General features: G+C 39.6%; 2 protein-coding genes across 2 annotated transcripts in view; one reads left to right on the top strand and one right to left on the bottom strand.

The window, feature by feature from the left end:
* Positions 1 to 12,726, top strand: part of clcn2a (chloride channel, voltage-sensitive 2a) — a 65,869-nt gene that overhangs the window by 26,771 nt on the left and 26,372 nt on the right. Inside the window, exon 6 of the mRNA XM_086042331.1 lies at positions 9,063 to 9,231. Within this exon, the coding sequence (XP_085898457.1) occupies positions 9,063 to 9,231 (169 nt within the window). The remainder of the gene's footprint in view (positions 1 to 9,062; positions 9,232 to 12,726) is intronic.
* LOC147140988 (zona pellucida sperm-binding protein 4-like) lies at positions 4,216 to 7,743 on the bottom strand. The gene is made up of 8 exons (XM_086043145.1): positions 7,413 to 7,743; positions 5,894 to 6,081; positions 5,677 to 5,774; positions 5,178 to 5,335; positions 4,918 to 5,110; positions 4,699 to 4,846; positions 4,473 to 4,551; positions 4,216 to 4,402 (listed from the first exon to the last, which is right to left on the bottom strand). Exons 1-8 carry the CDS (start codon positions 7,699 to 7,701, stop codon positions 4,275 to 4,277), a joined length of 1,281 nt encoding a protein of 426 aa, XP_085899271.1. The 5' UTR covers positions 7,702 to 7,743; the 3' UTR covers positions 4,216 to 4,274.

Below are 12,726 nucleotides of genomic sequence, written 5' to 3'. Positions count from 1 at the left end.
ATTTGTCAATGGCAGTGAATGAGTTACTGACAGAATTAAACAGAAGAACAGAAAATTGTAGAAACAAACTTTTCTGGTGAAAGTAGTGAGCCTCCTCTTTTGGCAGGTGCAATGCTTATAATGTCCCAGAGTATATATAATATTCTGTGGCTCTTAGCAGAGCTCTAAAAATAGTCTAAAACAGTGGTCCCCAACCTTTCTTCTTCCATGGACCAGTTCATACAAGTCTATATACTGGTCCCCTTCGCAGCCCTGTTACTATTCACCGTCCGGAGCGGCATTCTATGCGTGAGTGTGTGTGTTGAGGTAGGGGTGAGTGGTTTTTCGCAAATCCTACGGGTTTTTTTTTCTTTTTCAATATTGAATAACTTTTTGGCCTTAGCGAAGCGGTTAGCCACCAAGTATGACTAGTTAGCCACCAAATACGACGCTCTCTTGTCACTTACATTTGTTGACAAATCAGTCACTTTTCAAAATAAAATATTTTCAGCCTCGGATGATAAATAAACCGGAAGTAGTACTGTACTTTTTTTTTTTTTCTTTCTTTCATCTCTGTGGTCCAAAGTGGTCTGCGACCCGGTACCGGTCCGCAGCCCGGTGGTTGGTAACTCCTGGTCTAAAACATACTGACAGTAAATGAGTTAAGAAACTGTTGCTGTATATGAATTGACTTAAGTTTCTTTTTGAACTCATTGGTGCATGTTGTTTTATGTTTGTATTACTTCTTGTGCTTTAATGTGAGTGCACACTTACAGTATGCCGCTAATCCAGTTGAATTTGAGATTTTTCCCTCCTTCCGATCAACACCACCTGGGATTCGGCTCCCCGTCCTCACAATCAGGAGAAACGGTAGAAAATGAATACTTGATTGGAGGTCTTCTCAATTATCACAAAAGTGCTTGAAAAGAAGAAAAAGTCATAGTAAAACTAATAACAATGTAGGTCGGACTCTACAAAATAACACTATAAAAAACAGAGCAATGAAACCTCTATTGAATTCATTGACTGGAATGATTAGATCCCTGGTGGATATCCAGTGGATTTTCAGTTGCTTGTTGATTTTGAGACGATTCACACTGCAATAATAATCTCTACCCGCCCCCCCCCCCACACACATTTCTTCCCCCCCAAACTACAACTCTCTCCCTCTAGTGAAGTCATAAACCATCCAACGGCAACCAGATGGGAGGCGCGGGAGATGAACTGGTGTCCAGGGTTCAGTGTGGGAGTTAAACTGACTAATTCTGCTTCTGAAGTTGCTCTCGTGGGAGGTGGACCAGTTAGAGATGGCAGCTTCGCTAACCCACCTGCTGCTCTTGTAAGGGCGCCGGTAGCCAGATGGCCAGGTACTGCTCTCCCTGTCTCTCACACCAGGGAGGCCAATAGAGAACCACTAACATGCCCCAATTAAACACTTTATGGGTCTAAATGTGCAAGTGCAAGCTGTCTATCGTGACTGAGTCATTATCACATCGGATCAAGTCAGTCCTCTCAATTGCAGGGCACACATAGCAAACAATCTATGGACATTCTCGAGTCTTCAATGAACCTACAATCCAGGTTCGCGGTCTTGCTATTGCGGGCCTTTTTTTTTTACAGTTCAAAGATCTATTTTGCTCTAACTCTTGTTATCCTGACCAGGATAAGCAAACAAAATAATAACAGAACTATTGAAGGTCTTCTCAATATCACAAGACAAGTGCAGAATGCAAAGTGGTAGAAAACAAGAACTTGTAACAGTGTGGGTGGAACACTATAAAATATAGAGCAGTGAAACAGCTAATAAAATACACAGCCACCATTAACCAGCTTGATAGACCCCAATTAAATCTTTCTTGATCATTTTGGCTCAAGGACAACTTCTCTCGTGAATCACATCATCTAATGATCTCATTGCAAGTTCTTGTTAACTCTGTCCTGATGAGCATAACACACACAACCTTGCTAATCGATTGTGCTCAGGGTACAATTGATACAATTTGTTAGTCATCTTTTATTCATCTGACCGCCCAACGTGTCACATAAGATTCTGCTAATCATATTTTTTTTTTACATTCCTTTTTACAAACATCAATCCAGCCATTTTCAAGAGGGTTATATTTGAGCTAGTGTTGATCTCAGCTGACTTTGAGAGAGAAGCGAGTAGACCCCAGACTGGTCCGCAGACAATCGCTGCACATAAAACAACTGCTCACATTCACACCTATGGAGAATTAAAAGAGTGCTCAATGAATCCAACATGCATTCGAACCCACAACTGTAAGGCAGACAGACATGCTAGCCACTATATCACCGCGCTACCCACTTTCAGACAACCCAAAAGTTTGCATGATTTTACCTATTGCCAAAAAATAAATAAGATGTTAAAAATAGCTATGTGAGTACCCCACTTTAGCCAGCAATATCTAGAAATGCAAGAGGGTGCCAGCAAAGGAGAATTAAGCATCTGCTGTGTTGATAAACGGCACATCCCAGGGGAGTAGTTAAGCCACTGGGCAGAGTATATTGAAGCTACAGGTTGAAATAAAAAATCAAGTATTATAGTTATCTAGTTGTTTGGCACCTACATTGCAGTCGCTTACACTTTGCTCGTGTAAAAAAAATAACATTCACAATTGTCTGCCCTAACCATTTTCCAAGCAGAAGGAGAGGAGAGGAAAAAAAAAATCACTCAAGACATTCCACGCAAGATAATTCACTCAGGAGTAGGACTGGGGGGGAAAAAAACAACTAAGTCGACCACAAAAACAGGTTGACTGTTTGTCGCGAACCTTTGCCGTCACCATGTTTCGGCATCTACAAACATTTGCACGATACATAAAACTAATGTACAGTATTGAAAATACTCATTACTATGATTTTTTTCTGCATTTTAGCTGTAAAGATACACATTCACTTGGGCGTTTTGTGAAAAAGTAGATGCTCCAAGATTTGCTCCCTCTGTTCCTGAGCAGAGTCAATCACTAGGCAGGCTCTCTGGGATGACATCACAGGGATCACGGTACCCTAGTATTACATGCAAAGTGTCGGTCAGTTTCGACCAATGCTAAATTGACCCAGTGGCAAAGAAAATCTGACATTTGCATGAATTTTTAACCCTTTCAAGCACAGTGGTCACTACAGTGGTCAGCTATTTAAAAGTTGCTTTTGCCTATATTCATCTAAATAAATCAAATCATAATTCATGCATGAAAGGGTTGAAATACCTGAACAGGTAAAAAGTGAACATGTTCGGGCAAAAGAGGACATTGGGTCAGCCCTTTTTTAAATCTACCGTCGCTAGTTGTGGGAAAACCTGTACAAAAAATACATCCAATTAAATGGCATAATTCTAAAAAAAATTGATAGTGACAGCCCTTCAAAATAAATCTTGTGAAATCTGATTGGAAGGGTGGGAAAATGCTGGAATTTGGCCCAATTAACAGCATGCTTGTACCCTACTTCACATTTGATTTTCAGCGCCAACTGGTGGAATCACTCAACATCCAATAACCTGGCCTTTGCCATGTCCAAAGCCAAGTCTGTTCATGTATCCCTCATTCTAGACTAAGCAGCTGCTGTGGCTCCAAATCATTTGCAGATTTGATTGTAACTGAACATAAAAAGGGAAACAAGCATTGTGCTCTTTGTCCATCTGTTAAGAGTAAACCTGCATATGAAGCTTTTCTGCAGCCCTCCACCCCCTGTTCATACAAGCAAGTCTGGAAGAATCGTGATGCCCATTTCAATGAAAGGAGGGGGCGGAGGAGTTGGGAAAAAGGAGGCGTGCAGAGCAGTGAGGGAGTGATGCACAAGTTGCAGCATGGAGAAAACAGGAAAGACTCAGAGGGAGGCTGAAGATTTCCATCTTTGAAATTAAAATTGATAATGCAAACAGGCACTTTTGACTGCAAGCTGCAAGTATTAAAATGTATAACAGTTGTAGTAGCCATTTGACACCTGCTATGGTACTATATTGCGGCAAGTTTCCATGTGATGAAAAGGTCAGTCCTAATATGGTGTACATTTTATGCCCTACAGGGAGGGGGGGGGGGGGATTTCATTATAGTCTATACAGTACCCAGATAAGTCAAGGGCAGCGTGTCAAGAATGGTTAGCTATCCAGTGACTCCTAGCAGAATTCAGAAACACATTTTACTGTGTACATAAATGAGTTAGTGCCTTTGCACACCAAGTCAGGCAGTGACCTTCACATTAGCAATGAGACAAAGCATGGTTGTAACAGTGCTTTTAACAAGCTTTATTAAAAGTCATGACCAGCTTTAGGTAGTCTGTCATCTGTTCCATTTTTTCAGAGGACCAGTAGAGATGCCCCTCATGGGAGTCAGAATCACCGGCCTACTAGAGACCACATCATGGCTTGGAGAATTATGAACTGCAGTCACAGATTTTCCTGCAAATTCTGAAATAGAAAAAAAAAAGTTCAATATTAAAATTACAGCCATCTTGCAAAGTTGTAAGCAGTTACTCACGATGTCGGTGAAGGCATGGTTGGTGACAGGAGTTTGTGCTGCTGGGATGGCATACTGCTGTAGCACAGTGGATGAAAACCTGAGGGGAAGTGACAGTTTAGTATACATTCACCCACATTAGTCAAGATGAGGATCATTTGACACAATTTAGTTATATAAAAGTAATCAGTTTGCCTTACACTAAAAGGCTTCACTATAGTGAATGTGTTTGATGTTTTGACAGTACCCTATCCCTCTGGGGACTGAAGTAGTTTGGATCCACAAATGAGAACATCTTGAAGATGAAACGCTTGTAGTGTGTCGGGTAATGTATTCTTGAGGACTCCTGCACCGGCACCACAATTGTCTGGTAGCGATCATCGCGATAGGGACACCTGCAACCAACAAGAATCAGTCAAAATTTGATGACGGGGGAATTCTCTCCAAACAATAGATGTGCATTTACCCATCAACAAGAAGATCCCACTGGGGGATGCTGTTGGGATTGGGAGTAGTGGTGGCCCAGCAGCGCTCCAGATTCAAGACAATGTTGGGATCAGACCTGTCAAGGATGCGGACCTCAACATAAACTGGTTCCTTCAGAGTTTTGGTGACTGGGTAGTCTGCTGCAGTGTAGAAGGAGCTGTAGGCTGCCTCTTCTGCAAGTAGAGAGTCACTTGCATGCATGCAAACCACTGCATTGCAAGAGAGCACTGCGATACTCACCTTCAACACAACCCTTTGAGAAGCACTCGCCATTGCCCAGTCTGAGCTCTACCCTGAGAGGTCCACCGGCGGCTACTGGCACAGGTGGAGGAAGGGCGTTGACTTCCATGACAAGTGCTTCCACGCCTGTGCCTGAATATCTACACTGAAACAGCAACCTGGGGAAAGAAAACCATTAGAAAGTTCAAAAAAAAAAAAAAAAGCTAAATGCCTCGGTTACAGTATGGAAAACTGGGAAATTAAAAGTAATGACACTTGAGCCATGCTTTGACTGAAAAGCTGATCAACACTATTTATAATTGTAGTTATACTTGCCAATGCTAAACCTAAAGCTGGGCACTTTACCACGTTTTTTTTTGCCGGTCCGTCCGCAACCTGGGTACCCTTCCATCCTAATTCATAAAAATAATCATCCTCCAACCCCGTCTTTTTAAAGCGCTTCCGTCCTTACATTTCATCAACTGAAATGGACAGATTTTTTTTTTCCATATGCACTCACTCAAAATGGCTGTCCCTGGTGATGGAGCCTCTGGGTCCAATTCCCACTTCATACGATGACGACATGTGGTTCTCGTATACCACAAGGCTGTCTTCCTCCTGCAGTGTTTAAAAAAAAAAAAATAAATAACCTCATTACACATGCTTGTAAGCTGAGTGCCATTAAATAGACTATCAGCAAAGTTAGTCTTGGACAATTTTAAAACGCAACCACCCACCTTGACCGTTGTGCCACACAGGGTCATGGGGAACTGAAAGATGGCAAACGTGGCAGTAGTGTCGACCGCATTGCAAGTGGGATCGTTCATGTCAATCAGGCTGACTGAAGTCACGTCCACCGGAGGCAATGTGGAGTCACGAGCCACCACCACCACAAATTGGCCATCTCGCGTACACTGCACAGTCACTGAAATTTGACAAGTGGTTAGCTTCCAATTTGTAACTTAACATCACAATTAAAAATAATTTTCATAAAAATGTTTACCTACATCCAGGTCATGGTACTCAAAAGCTTGAATCAAGACATGGACACTTGTTTATTGAATTTGTGTGTTTACCATTAACTTTCAAAAGTGACTTGTGCTATTGCGCTAACAAATTGTGTTGGCCAAACTTAACCCAAAGCACAGGCACCATTAAAAACTTTGGGAAATTAGAGTGAAGTTATAAAACTAAATGCACTATACCATTACTGGTGTCCCCAATTCAACCCGTCTAAACTTTTGAATGAATATGCTTCCTCAATTGAGTCAAATCCAAAAAGTTACCAATAGTTTCAAAACCAATTTAGAAAGTTGCTCAATTGTTAAAGGGGAAGTCAGCCCAAAAATGTTTATATTCTGTGCACCTCCGCTAGTTTAATCACGGCATTCTAATTAATGTTGTGGAATACTTCAAGTAGCGAAATCCACCTGTTTTTAATTCAGCTCAGGGGGCGGCCATATTGTCACTGTAAATTGAAAATGACATCAGTTGCTCAGGCAACAGCTCAGTTTTCTGAAGATTGGCCATTAGTTGTAACCTGAGCCACTGATGTAATTTTCAGTCAACAGCAAGTGACAATATCGCCACCCTCTGAGATGGACAAAAGGTGGATTTGACAACTCATTCCACAAGCACAATATTAAAATGCTACATTTAGACCAGTAGGGCTGTATAAATCTTTTGGGTTGACACCCCTTTAGAGTGTACAGTTTGAGTGTCATCCGCTGCAGTTTGCTGGCTTAGTGAGCTATATGCTTGAGTTATTTTACTACAGTAAAATACTATACACCGCTTTATTGTGATTAAGCCCCACTGTAATCACAAATCTTTGCAAGCGGGTAATTGTTTTAAATTGTTTGTATGAATTTTGGTTTATTGCTCTTATAAATACCTCAAATATACCTTTCTTGTATTATGTTCATTCCTTACATTTCAATTGTTCATTCTGTTCTTAGTTTTAGCCAAGCATGTGTCAACTGACAAATATTTTAATTCAACAGATATCTGATTATGTTTAGCAAGTTTACCCAGTAAAACAATCCTTTTGAAATTAGAAAAAAAAAAAAAAAAAAAAAAAAAAAAAAAAAGTGTGAAAGTTTTAAACATTTGTTTCCAACTTAAACTGGTTCACCAGTTTAAAGAGTCACAACTTAAAACAAGGAAACATCCATCACTTCAATTACATTTCATAAACAGGTCTAATAATGCTGGTCGCATGTGAACCAATTAACACATTACAGAATGCAGAGTTACCTGCTTTGCCGTAATAGCACTGCCGTCCATTGTAGCAGCAGTTGATAGCTTCACATTGCTCTTTGGTGATGTCACGGGTGCCACACTGGATCATCTCATCATGCTCCACTTGGCATTTGTCAGCATGAGGGGCAGGCAGAGGGACCCCCGTGTGCCTCTGATTGTGTGGCAGTGACGCAGGAGGCTTGTTGCTGTTCAGAGCCTCCATCCAGTGATAGGCCGCAGTGTCACCAGCCACAAGTCCAACAATCACCAGTAAAACACCAACCAGGCTCCAGGAACGCTCCATGGCTGTGCTTGAGAGTGCAGGGACAGGGTTTAAAAGTCAGATGCAGGCTTTATACTTGATGGATGGCAACAGCGTTAGCTGAGGGTTCCGCCTCTCGCCATCAGGAGTCAATTGAATGCCAGCCATGTGGATTTAATCAGCTGGGAGCTGACAGGTGGAGTTTATTGGCTGGGGGAGAGTTTGTGAGCGCTGGGTTCAAAACAAGTGGATTTATTTTTGTGCTTTTTTTTTTAACAAGCTGATAGAGGTTGTGTTTTGGTTGAAGTGCAGTGACCATTTGTCATACTATTCTTTTGTTGTTGCTGTTCACATTATTCCTTTAATAGCTGTTGACAACCACTCATTGATGACATCATAACATTTTAAAAATATAGTTTTACATGTTCATATTTGTCAGTCCAAGATTAAAATTGTGCTCAGTAATTATCCTGTTACGAGTGTTATGAGTGCTTTTTCAACAAATAGTTGACAATCATAAATATTAAACTTGTTCGAGATTTATGATCACAAATTCTTATACAGTATGTACCAAGTTGGGGTTTTATATGATTTTCTTGCATTTTGTCTAATTTCTTACGTTTTGTCTAATTTACAAACATGTCACGCGCTTTCACTGGGGTCTTATACTGTCCTATACTACAACGTGAGTAGGCATAGTATTTTTTTGCATATTTGAAATGATACGCAGGAAAATGTAGTACAGCTATTACAATTTTGAGTGAGTTGATTTTTGTGAAAAAAGAATGTACAAAATGAGTCCTTTGACTTAATGTTGGTTTCTTGTTCAGCAGTTTTGTGCCATCCTTGAATGTTCATTTTTATGCAAGTGAGCCATTTGCACTGGGAAAAAAAAATACAGTATTTGGTTCATTTGTTGTTTGCTTCAAACCCTTTGTTATTGGGTTAGGATAGTGGATCTTTTATAACTGCATGAAAAATGTATCAAATATGAAATATAACTGCACGTATTTTGCCCATTTTTAAAATAGCATTTTTGTGGAAGTGTGTGGTCCTATGTGCCCCCTCACCATAGTACTGATGAAAAATTGTGCCCCCTCCAGTATTCAATTTGCCCAGGCATCCCTGGTACTACTTGACAAGCGGGGTAGACACATACCAATAATCGATCCTACCTTTTTTGAGCCCAATTCCGCCATTTTTCATAATCACCAAATGTCGGATTGTCAAATGTCTTCTTATCTTGTATTGTGGGGTGTGTGTGTGTTTTTTTTTTAATGGATTCTAGGTGAGTTGGTAGTGATAAGGGCGGGAATAAATAAATATTAAAGTAAAATTACTGTTAATTATGTTGGCCAGGTGTTTCCCAATGTGTACAAACATATGTTGAATGTTACATTCAGATGTATGGGCGGTACACTCAGGAGCTGGGTGTCTACGCCAAGGCGGAAGCGGCCCGCCTACGGGAAGGCGGTGTGCGGAACGGCGGAGGACTGCGGCGGAATACAAGCGTCCGAAGTCGTGCCGTAGATCTGCAAGAGTACCAGAAGGACCGATGTGCAAAGTGCCAGTGTAAGTTGTTTTCTGTTTTGTTCTTTTGACCTTTCCCTTCACATTCATTCTATGAAAGGCCAAGGAAAAATATGGCATTTCCATCAGGCTTGTAGTATTTGCTGCATTAATATAGTTAGTTATTCCCTGGGTTAATGGTTGGGTTAATTGAAATGTCATAGCTCTAAATTACAACACATGTTAAAATCCGTATTGTGCAAGCTTTCCTAGATCAAACTTAAAAAAAAAAAGTTTTTTCAATATCTCAAAATCCTGATGTGATACAAAAAAGTAAATACATTAAAGAAATCAGCATCAAAAATACATTCAAGGACACACATAAGGCCATCTCTGATTAAAATTTGCCATTGACCAGTGTTATTACAGTTTATTTGAATAAGTAATTGGTTAATTATTTACAGTTAAATTAATTATAAATAATACAGTGGAAAATGTGAATGAATTATTTTATTAAAATAAACAATTTTACTTATACAGTTAACATTTTTTTATGTATTTTGTTAAATATTTGTTCAATTCAACATCATTAAATAATGACTTAATTCAGTATAGCTAGAAATAGAACATTTTAAAAAATAACAGTGACTATTTCATGATTAAGATAAACTTTCTTACAGATGTAGTTAACATTTTTATAATGTATTATGTTAAATAATTGGTTATTTGATTGCAATGGAATTGACTACAGATAGTGAAATGAAATAAATGACAATGAATATTTTAATAATCCACTAAAATATTTTACAAAGACAAAAAAAGTATTTTAAATTAATATAATTAAAAATGAGAATGAATCAAAAATAATTTTACATACTGTATGTTAAAAAAATCACATTTATTTTCTAAAACAATTGATTAATTCATAATCATTAAATTAGATGGAATCACCACATTATTAAAATAAACTCATCTCATCGGAATGAGTCACTCATCTATTAATGCCATTTTTGTTGTTGTGAGTGGGTAAAAACATTTTGAAAAATAATTGAGTACATTTTCATCTTGAAAGTAAGAGGGTCTACCTGAGTGGGGAGGTGACGAGACGTGAGCATGATTCCGTGGGACTGATCCGAGCAATGACCTCCAGCCAAGCAAGCAGTCTCAATGTCAAACACAAGTGCTAAGTGTGTACGTGTGTGTGTGTTTGTATGTGTGTCTGTTTGTGCGTGTGAGGGATATTTTTCTGTGTGTTGGTGCGAGCGTGTTGTTTCCTTGTTGGTTCAGTCTCGTCTGCCAGATTATCTCGTGTCTCTTCTTGTGAGTAGACAAAGGACTGGCACCTGAGGAGGCCAGCTCCACTTCAGCCAAGGCAAGAGGCACAAAGACATAGAGCAGGGTACACACAGAGCTATAATGGGGCTGAATTTACGATTTTTTTCCTTCCTTTCTGATCAAAATCAGCAAAAGACCAACTATCGGTTATCTTTCGAGTGGTGTGGGGTGTGCTCAGAGTGATTTTTCCTACCTGATATGTTCAGAAAACTGGTCAACAATTGCAAAAGCTATATCATCTTGTATTTTGTGACGTGCACATTTAAGGCGATAAGTGAATCAGCAAAGGACTGATTATCAACTCTAAAAGATAATCCTGATTTGATTATCGTGTGATGTGGAATGTGTTAAGAATAATTGTAAACTTGCATCTCAAATCCTTGTGTGTGGTCAACACAGAGTAAGGCCGACCCACAGACTCCATGATTGTGATGTGAATCAAAAATTAGCAGGGGACAACTTTTATTTGATTTCTCTAAAAGATTTTTCGGTGCAATTATCTGTGTTGTGGGGTGTGTGATGAGAAAACAGTTGACAATTGTAAATGTTAAACCCGTTCGAGATTTACAATGTCAATTCCATTTGTTTGTGGTTATCAGACTCCCTGATTGTGCATTTCTTGTCATTTATGTAGTAGTGGTTTTAAAATAATTAAAAGTGTGTTACACATCAAATTCAGGACAAATTAAAGCATTTTCCCTTCCTTTTCGGTCAAAATCTGCAAAGGCCTGATTATTGGATGTCGCTAAAATCTTATCCTGGGCAATTATAGTCTAAAATCTTATCCTGGGCAATTATAGTATGGTGTGAGGTGTGTTACTTTATCTAGCTATGGCACTTGCTAGCTAGTCACCTATCTATCTATCTATCTATCTATCCGTCTATCTATCAGTCTGTCTGTCTGTCTCTCTCTATCTATCTATCTATCTATCTATCTATTTATCTGTCGATCCATCTATCTAGCTATCCAGTTATTTAGCTAGCTATCTAGTAGCTAGCTAATTAACTAGCTATTTAGCTATCTACCCACATATCTATCTATCCACTGTGTCCTGATACTGTACTTGTCGGAAGAGCACCATTCAATAACAACAATAACGATGCGTTTCCCCCCGCACATATTCGACTGTTTGCCCCTGTGACCGGTGATCTGATTAAAGCTGAGATGGATAGACTGCGACACAGGTGTAAGTGCCTTTAAAGTCAGGCTCGCTCAATTTTTATGGGAGCCATTTAAAACCCTCGCAAAACGGCCAAACACTGATTTGTGTTCTGGCCGCCTGCTCGCTTGTAGATCAAGAGGCTTTTTTGTTTTGTTTTGATTTTTTTTAGACCAGTCATTCTCAGCCACAGATCAGATGTGCTGCAGAAATCATTCAGGTTGACTTAATTGGTTGGAAATGTATTATTTATATACTACAAATAATGTTTCTTTGTTCATCTATATCTGCCAGCAATGTAGTGGCTGGCAGAACACTTACAAACTTGATGACAGAAGGTACAATTAAGCTGTGTTTACGTGGGGTTATGTTCCAGACCCCCCAAAAAGACCTCTTGGATGCTATGTCTGCCCCCACTTATTCCCCGCTCCCCTCATTATAGGAGTAAAGTTTTGGACTTGTTTTTTTTTCCCCTCCTTCTTCCTTGTTTTTCTTTTTCATCGTCACACTTCTTCGTTCTGTCTCCCTCTGTTGGTCATTGGGTTTGTCTCTTGGACGGGTTCTTACTGTTAAGTGAATTTTGTTTCTCTGTACTCGTACATGTGCAATGACAATAAATTCAATTTCCATTCCATATCCAGAACATATCTTAAGGCGTAGTTAGACTCTTTTTGTGTCATTTTTGTTTGTTGGTGTGCCATAAGAATTATTTTCTATTATAATAAACTTGTGCCTAGACTCAATAAAGGAGAGGAAACTGTTTTTGATGTTGTGGCTGGACGGCCCTCCACTTTTGTGTCTTGTTAGGTAAGAGTTTAACAAATTCCACAGGGTGAGTTTTAGTGATTCCCTCTCGTGTGCGTGTGCGGGGGTGAACTACATTTGTGTGTTTTTGATGATGAGTAACCAGAGCTGTAGCTTTTGGACGAGGGCAGCCTACGCATGCAGAAAAAGGCAATGTATTTTTTGTGGCCCAGAGCTAAAAACAAGCCTTGTGTGTGTGTTTGTGTGTATGTATGTGTTTTTAAACCTGAAGCAGCAAGGCTCTTTGAGACTTGTTACA

The sequence above is a fragment of the Filicampus tigris genome, chromosome 10 (assembly GCF_054856515.1).
Source record: "Filicampus tigris isolate MCC_2025a chromosome 10, RoL_Ftig_1.0, whole genome shotgun sequence".
NCBI lineage: Eukaryota > Metazoa > Chordata > Actinopteri > Syngnathiformes > Syngnathidae > Filicampus > Filicampus tigris.
Note: the sequence above shows the minus strand (reverse complement) of the source record. Positions and strands in the feature narration are given on the sequence as shown.